At 57.0% G+C, this 8,801-nt stretch overlaps 1 protein-coding gene across 1 annotated transcript in view; it reads right to left on the minus strand.

The window, feature by feature from the left end:
• The window catches only part of PADI2 (peptidyl arginine deiminase 2), a 46,391-nt gene extending 38,310 nt beyond the window's left edge, over window positions 1-8,081 (minus strand). Inside the window, exon 1 of the mRNA XM_081817574.1 lies at window positions 7,894-8,081. Within this exon, the coding sequence (XP_081673700.1) occupies window positions 7,894-7,985 (92 nt within the window). The 5' untranslated portion in view covers window positions 7,986-8,081. The remainder of the gene's footprint in view (window positions 1-7,893) is intronic.
• Window positions 8,082-8,801: the final 720 nt, after the last annotated feature.

Below are 8,801 nucleotides of genomic sequence, written 5' to 3' on the forward strand. Positions count from 1 at the left end.
GCTCAGTTGGTTAAGCGACTGCCTTCGGCTCAGGTCATGATCCTGGAGTCCCGGGATCGAGTCCCGCATCGGGCTCCCTGCTCGGCAGGGAGTCTGCTTCTCCCTCTGACCCTCCCGACCCTCCCCCCTCTCGTGCTCTCTCTCTCTCAGTCTCTCTCTCTCAGATAAATAAATAAAATCTTAAAAAAAAAAAAATTTTTAAACATCACGAATGTGTAGCCTGGAAACTGCATTTCTAACAAGTTCCCAGCTGCTGCTGTTACCGCTGCTGGTCCAGGGACCACAGTTTGAGAACCAGCGAATTGGACAAAGAGAGGAGGAGGAGGAGCAGAGATTTCCAGGCAGCACGGACAGCCTGGGCGGGGGCCGAGGTGGACATTAGCCCAGTGTGTTGGAGGAAACGGAGGGAGATCAGTGTGGCTGCAGTGGGTGAGCAGGGGGAGGGCAGTGGCGGGAGGAGAGGGCCCAGCTCGTGGCGAGGAGCTGGCCTTTCCCCCCCGAGGGCACTGAAGGCTTTGGGGGGGGGCATGATTGTTTTTGCACTGAAGACAGATCACCCAGGGTGCAGAGTGGGAAATGCATTTCCGGAGAGCAACACTGGAAGTGGCGGACTCAGGGAGAGGGTGAGCGCAGGTGTCCGGGCGAGTCATGATGGCGGCGTGGGACAAGGTGGTGGCCGTGGGGATGGAGAGAAATGGCCGGTCGGTTGGTGTCAAACAAAGGAACTTTGAGCGAGACTGGAGCGCAGTGTCGGATGTAGAAGAGGGATGTTTCCTGAGCCCAGCCCAAGGCAATGGGCTTTGTGAGCTAACATCAGCTCAGCCCCACAAATGCTGTATGGCCTCTGGGGAGCCAGTCAGCCTCTCTGCTCTTCGCTCACTCAGTGGGGAGGTCACCGACTTGGCCTCGCAGCCCTGGGGTGCCCACTCAGCCCCAGGCTTGAGGGCCTGATGTGCCTGCTCCTCGCTGACATCTGGCCCTCTCAGCTTATCCGCCTGTCCCAGGCCTCGTTAATACCAGCCAGGGATCACGCCCCCAGCGAACCCGGCTCCTGGCACTGTGGGTGTGACATCCTGCCCCTGGGTCTTTGCAGGAGTCTGAGGGGGTTCGTAGGTGCCAACCTGGCACGCAAGCCCAGGGCGAGCAGCCTCAAGGACAGGGATGAGGGGAGGAAGGTGAAGCCCTCAGCTTGGCATCATGGGGGCTGGAGCCCCGAGGTGGGTAGCTGCCCTGCACGGGGGATGCATCTATCTTCAGCTGGCCCCCTTCTCTGCCTGGTGACCTTGGCTGCTTCTTTCACTGGGCACGGGTGCTTCCAGCTGGCCCTCTCCTTAGGGCAGAAACAATCGAATCTGTGGTCACTCCTTCCCCAGACACCTTTGATAACTCCCCACTGCCTGTGTAACAGTCTAACACCTGAGCCTGGGAATCAAAGCCCTGGTTTGAGCTCATTGAGTCTCCAGCCTTGCGCTGAAGGCTACTGAGTCTATGCCCTTTCTGCCCCCATGTGTCCCAACTGTCCTGCCAGGCACCATTGCCCCCGCATGGCACGTCCTGGTCACACTGTGAACCCCCATCCATCCTTCAGCTTGGTTACCACCTCCTCCAGGAGGTCTTTCCTGTTCTCATCTGCCAGGACTCCTCCCTCCCTCCCCTTTGTTGGTGCCTAAAACAGCACCTAAAACAAATGCTATTCAACATTTCTCTCCCCTGAGTGTTATGGATGCTTTGAGGCCAAAGCTCATTATTGTTTTAATAATATTACAATAAGCCCAATACTAATTCATGATAATGACTTGCTGGGTATTTATCATGTGCCAGGCACTGTTCTAAGCCCTTGGCCCACATGATCTCAGTCCATCCTTTTGGAACCCCATGAGGTCTGTATCGATATCATCCCTTTTTACAGATGAGCGTGTTGAGACCTGCAGAGAGTGAGCACTTGATCCAAGTCTCAGGGACAGTAATGGCAGAGTGTGAGGTAAACTCAAGCTCTCTGAGCGCCTGGTTGGGCTGCTCCCTTTCTGGGGGACGATCTACAGCTTATAGTCTTCCCTAAAGGTCCTCTAGTGGGGATGGGGGAATGTTGGGCCTGGCTCAGGGGAGGAGCACAGGAGAGGCCTGAAGGAACCTCTAGAGCCCCCTACTTATTTTGTAGGTGGGGTCAGAGGCCCAGAAAATGGACACCAAAGGCTTGGGTGAGTGGCCTAGATAGGCAGGCTTGGGCCAGTCAAAGCCCCTGGCCATGGAGCCTGGCAGGGCTGGGCAGGCAGAGCTGCCTCTGAAAACTGGTCTTCCCCTGCCTGCCCCCCCCCACCGTCTAACAGGTGTCCCTGTCCAGATGGGGTGGGGGGTGACACAGTGGTGAGCTCCTATCACTATGCCCCCAACCTGATGCAGGGCCCTGGTGGGCAGGAAGGGAAGCCTCTCAGGGATCCCAGTTGTACAAGGGGCTGTGGGCTTGACACACAGGGTACCAGGTCCTCCTTAGACTAGTCTGAAACCAGAGCCGTGGAGCAGCTCCTGGCAAGACCTCCTTTTTAGGGTTGAGACTGCTGGGTACTGTTCTAATTTATGAGGCCACCTGACCTGGCCTGATTCCTCCTACTGTCATTCTCTTAGGAGCAGGTGTTGCTCTGGCCAGGCTCGGCCACATGCCCTTGACCTTCCACTGGCCAGTGTGACAGCGCTCATCCCTTGAGGCTGGGGGGTGGAGAGCTCAGCCCAGTGACAGCTCAATCTTCATGCATCACTGGCCACATCCATCCATTCATTTACTCAATGAAGGAGCCCTTCATTGATGTGAGGGCTGGAGGTACAGGGCAGTAAGGAAGGCAGAGGGTGTGGAGGGGGACACTCCTGAAACATAAGTCCCAGAAGACAGCCTGGCAGAGTGGTCTGGGACCTGGGCGTGGCACCGCCACCGTTTGACTGCTGTGTCAACTTGCACAAGCATTCCTATCTCAGTTTCCCCAACTAAGGGGGCCAGGAACAGTACCTAACTCCTAAGATTGTTGTGAGGTTTAAACACGTGTAAATTTACTAAATACATGTGAGATGAGTATGGAAGGTGCTAGGAAGGCAGTCTGGGACAGAATAAGTGTTCAAGGGGCGCCTGGGTGGCTCAGTTGGTTAAGCGACTGCCTTCGGCTCAGGTCATGATCCTGGAGTCCCTGGATCGAGTCCCGCATTGGGCTCCCTGCTCGGCAGGGAGTCTGCTTCTCCCTCTGACCCTCCCCCCTCTCATGTGCTCTCTCTCTCAAATAAATAAATAAAATCTTTAAAAAAAAAAAAAAGAATAAGTGTTCAATAAATGTCAGCAAGTAATGTTAAGTAAATAAGATCTGCAGAAGGAAAAATGGTACGGAGGTGGAGAGTGCCTGGGGCTTGAGGTGGGATACCACGAAACAAGGGTAGTGAAGAACGCTGCTCAGAGGAGGTGACGTCTGAGCTAAGCCTTGATGGATGAAATGTCAGGCTTGCAGAGGTCTGGGGAATAGTACTCCAGGCAGAGGGAATAGCACGTACAAAGGTCCTGTGGCACGAATGAGCTTGGTGTGGTCAAGAGCTAATAGCATCCACAAAACCAACGTGGCCAGAGTGCAGTGTGTGCAGGGTAGCTGGCAGGAGATGGGATCAGTGAGGCAGGGCCTGGCTCTCTCAGGGATGGGGAGACCATGGCACCCCACTTCTCTAATGCTTCTAACTGGATCACAGACCTCCCCTCCTTGGCCTTTGTCCTAAGGATATTTTCTAACACACTCACACCAACCGAGCAATGGCGAGGAAGTCTAAGAGTTGAGGGAGTGAGATGGTGAATTTTGATTCTCCAGGCTCTTCCCCAAGGTGGGGTACATCTCTGTACCCTTCCCTGTTTTCCCAGCATTTTACTGTGCCTGCTTCTCCTGCCCCAGTACCGTCTGCCTATCTTCTGCCCGAGAGTGATGGGCAAGACCCCGTCAGGAAAAATGACCAGTCAGCCTCTGCCTTGGGGTATCCCAGGGGAGGGGGTGGGGGATCGCTCCCACCTCATCCTGAGGTCAAATGTAATTAGGAGAATCTTCTGCAGAGGCAAGAGACCATTGTTAAGGTCACCTGTGCCCTGAAGCTCCTGCAGACTTTAGGAAACGGATCCTGACCTTTCTTCCCCAGAGAGAAAGGGATGCCTCGCACTCCCCTGGACAGATGCATAAACCAAGGGAGGGAGAGGAGAAGCTGTCTACACAGCCCGGTTTGTGGGTCAGTGGGACAGTCAGGCACAGTGTGATCACCCCGTTACTTGACTCCAAGGTTGCCCTTTCTCCCGGCTCTGGGGGTGTCTCCGCAGGGAAACCAAAGTTGAGTAGGGAGGTTGAAACCGACATGGAGAGGCCACTCGCTCTGTGCCCTCTCCAGCTTCAAGCCCGAAGCAGATGGGGACCCTGGTCAGCCCCAGTGAGGAAGCAGCTGCCGGGTAAAGGGACTGTCGGGGAGAGGGTGTGGGCGAGGCGTACATGTGCCAGATCTAAGAGAAGATGCTTGGGACTGAGAGAAGGAAACAGGAAGTACCTTTAACAACTGCTGCAAAGTAAATCTCTAGAAAAAAATAATCCCTTCTTCCTTTTTTTCTGTGCATTTACTTACTTATAGCTCGCTGGAAACCAGCACTCAGAATGTGCCTGGGTCAGGGCATCTACTCCCAAGGGTGGGTCAACCATAGGGTCTGCTGAGGACCCCCCTGAGTGACCCCCTCACCCACAGGGGAGGCCCCCACTGTGTGTCTGCAGGGAAGGGGGGCAGCGCGTGCATCTCAGGAAAGGGGGCCCAAGCCCTTGGGAAGGGGGGGTGGGTGTTGAGACTTGTTCATTCACTTTTGTCACTCAGGAAGTGAGGGGTCCAAACATACTCCCTTACTAACTGGGCCCAGGTCCACCAGGCCTTGCCCCTTGATGTCTCCTTGGAGACCCTGGTTGGGGGGGCATTATGTGGGGTCCAGAGTCAGAATCTGTGTCTGAGTCCAGAAGGACTCCGTGGGAAGTGCAGGGTTGAAAGGGGGTGGGTGAAGTGTTTGGGGGCAATGGAGGGTGGAAGAGACCCAGGCCAAGAGGGTCACCCAGTTCAACTTGCTAGTTTTAAAGTCACACAGAAGAGAGTGGAGGTTAAGAGCATGGGTTCTGAGTCAGACAGACCTGGACCCGAATCCTGTGTGACATCGGGCGACTGGCCTCACTTCTCTGAGCCCTGCTTCCTCATCTACAAAATGGGATGATCTCAGCATGACCCCCAAGGTCTGTGGTGAGGAAGATACAAGAGAATGCATTTGGTTTCCAAGTGCTCACTAATATCCCTGCTATTATTCATATTAACACTAGCTCTTACCACTCCCGGATACTAGGAGGGACATGAGCAGTAATAGCCCGTCTCCTTTGTTCTAGAAGAGGCTTCCTTCCACTAGACCAGTGGTTCTCAACTGGAGGTGTTTTTGTCCTCCTGCTAGGGGACTGCTGGCATTATCTGGAGACATTTTGGGTTGTCACAGTGGCAGGGGGGTTACTACGAGCATCTAGGGGTTAAGAAGCCAGGGACGCCGCTAAACATTCTACAACGCACAGAACAGCCCCCCACAACAAACGATGATCTGGCTCCAAATGCAGTAGAGCTGAGGGTCGGAACCCCTGCCTGTGCTATTCAGTACTGGGACGACCAGCTACCTGTGGATGTTGAGCACCTGAAATTCAGTGAGTCTGTACTGAGACGAGCCCTATGTATAAGATACACATTGGATTTCAAAGACTTAGTATGAAAAAAGACAATGTAAACTATCTCCTTAATCATTTTTGTATTGATTAGATATTGGAGTGCTAGTGTTTTAGATCTCTTGGGTTAAATAAAATATATTATGAAAATTAATTTCACCTCTTTATTTGAATCCTAAAAAACGTGGCTGCTAGGAAATTAAGCGTACACCTGCGGCTCTCTGTGGTTGGCATGTTATTTCTGCTGGACGGTGCTGGTGTAGACTCTTGGGGTTCTACTCTTGGGGGTGATGGGGTCTTGAGTTAAGTGCAGCTGGGAGACGGGGGTCATCGTGGCAGTGGTGGCTTTCTTGAGAAAGGACACAGAGGATCATCACACCTCTGCCCCCTGCCAGCGGGAGGATGAGGAGTCCACCCCTGCCCCATGCACTGCCCCGCTGGGGCTGGGCCTCTCTCTTCCAGGACAGGGGAGGGCAGGAGGCCTGAGCATGGCCCCCCTCTTTTCTCCCCATCCCCCCACCGGAGGCACCATGCCAGCCTTTCAGGCTGCAGCAAAGTGCCTCAGTGAACAAACAGGCGGGTATAGGGACAGCTGAGGCTTAGAGACCTCAGTGTGCTGGCTCCCAGCCTGCTCCCTGCAGTGCCCGGTTTAGGATCGGGGGTGGGGAAGAGAGGGGAGCTCTTCCAGGCCACTGAGGCCGGGACCACAGTCCCCTGCTGTGTTAGGACCCTCAGAAACCACCCTTGAGGTTTCCATGCGGACAACTGAGACCAGGGGCAGATGAGCGGAGAGGGTCCCTGGTCTGCATGGTGATGGGGCCCTTGTCCTCGCAGAAGGAGGCTGGGGCCCTAGTGGTATCAGCGTGGCCAGTGCCTGCTGAAGAGGTGGCAGGGGACTGGCTGGGCAGGGCTGCCAGGGCCACCGGAGGTGACCGAGAAGATGGGCTGGGGAGGGTGTGTGGGAAGACCCAGGGATGGGATTTGATGAGGGCCTGGGGGAGGCGGGGTGCTCTGGATGACAGAATGATTTGGGAGCGATAAGGCACATTGGCACCTCCAGCTCAGCTCAAGGCACAGAGAGGTTAGGGGACCTGCCCGAGGTTATCAGCGTGGGGTCCCACCTTAGAGTCCTGCATGCCCTCTCCTGCAGCGCTGACCCGTCCCACTCTAGCTAGGCAGACACATTTTGCATGCTTGGAATAGAGGGCTGCTTTGATAGAATGCTCATGGAATGATCCTGCCGGCACCCTCTCCACCCACACCAGCCACACCTTCGCAAGGATGCCCCACAGAATACAGGAGGTGGACCTTTGGACTTGCCTGCTTCCTGGGGGCTGGGGGCAGTGGGGAGGGGCATGACCTCAATTTCCCCACCCTATGTCCTGCTGTCTCAGAAATCCTGCACCCCACCCAAATTTGTGGGCCAGAGAAGAGGGGGAGGGAACAGGGTGCCGTCAGGGACGCTCTTCTGCCAAAGACCCTGCCCCTGCACCCTCCAGCCTGGCAGAACCAAATCCTCCCCAACCCCAGGGTGAAGTCAGGGGAAGGCATTCAGGGACATGGAGCTCACAGCCAGTGCCTGGGGACAGGCAACCACCAGCAGCCCCCACAGGGCGAAACTGGAGCCTGAGTAGCCCCCAGGGCCAGATTCCACCCCAAGGCAGCTCCCCTCTGGCCCGGCCCCACGCCCCGCCCCCCCCCCCAGCAGATCCTGGAGGAAGCTCAGCTGATCTGAGGTGGGTGGTGAGTCAGAAGGTTCTGAGAGGAAGGGGAGAGCCTAGAGGGGAGAAGGGAGGTGCTGAGGGGAGAGCAAGGGGAAAGACTAGGGTTCTCCCAGGTTGTCCTGGGAGAGGGGCTGCAGAGGGTCAGTCAGACCCTGGGAAGACTGGGGTCCAGGGGAGGGGCTCTGGGAAAGGGGTGACGAGGGAGCTGGGTCTGGGTCAGGGTGTGTGAGAGGGTCTCAAGATTTTCTGGAGGCTGTCAGTTTGAGGACAGTCAGGCTTCTGGGTGAGTTTCTTAGGATTTCTGGATGCAAGGGCCTCAGGATGAGGAGCAACTCGCGCTGGAGGAAGGCCGTCGCGTCCCCACATCCGAGGAGGCTCTCGGGATTTCTGGGGCCGGAGGGGGGGTCTCAGGCCGTCGCGGTGGCCCCACTCACCTGTAGACATCGGTCCAGAGGTAAGTGCCCAGCACGTACACCGCCTCGACGCGGCTCCCATACTGCAGCCGCACGGTCCGCTCGCGCAGCATCTTCCCGCAGTGCCGGTCCTCGCTCGTCCAGGTCGCGTCCGCCCAGAGCACCTGCGGCAGGTGAGCCCACTCCCGCTGCCCGCGCCGCGGCCCCGCGCTCCGCTTTATCTACGGCCGGTGGGCGGGGCGGCCGGTCGTCAAGCGTGGCCACGCCCCCACACTTCCCGCAACTCCCCCCGCCTCCCCCCCCCATCGCCCGCGCACCCCCCCTTCCCCAACCCCGGGCCTGTAATCCGGGTGAAGTCAGCGGTTGCCAATTTCCTCCTTTCCACGCTTGGTTCACTCACTCAGCATACTCTCAGTGGGCTCCCAGCTAGCGGGCGCCAGGACGCAGGGCCAGCCTCCCCTCCGGGCGCCCCCAGCTTCTCAGGGCAGATAATGCAGCTGTGGAGCCGTCCTAGGGGGGACGACAGGAAGTGGTGGCAGCCCAGAGGGAGTGGGCGCCCTAGCCCAGCTTGGGGTCCGGACCTGAGCCTTCCTAAAGGAGGCGTTTGCAAACTAGGGGCAGGGGAGGAGGGGGAGTCCTGGGAGCAAAGCCAGGAAGCCGGACACAAGCTGACATCCCCTCCACCCCCACGATCGGGGAGAATGGGGAGCGGTTGGCAGGGGAACCCATCAGCCTACAGGGTCAGAATGCCAAGCGAAGGCATTGCTGGCTGGGTGTGCAGTTGGGAGGCCCGGGGTGGCTTCTTCAGCGAGAAGGGGCCGGAGTGGACAGAGGTTACAAGAAGGAGGGGGCAGGCTGGAGGGGGTACATGTTTGAGGAGGGGGTAGTGTTGCTGGGAGAATGGGAGCCCTGGGAGGGGGTGCACCTGA

Source organism: Leptonychotes weddellii, chromosome 4 (assembly GCF_054177405.1).
Source record: "Leptonychotes weddellii isolate Sample4059 chromosome 4, ASM5417740v2, whole genome shotgun sequence".
Taxonomy (NCBI): domain Eukaryota; kingdom Metazoa; phylum Chordata; class Mammalia; order Carnivora; family Phocidae; genus Leptonychotes; species Leptonychotes weddellii.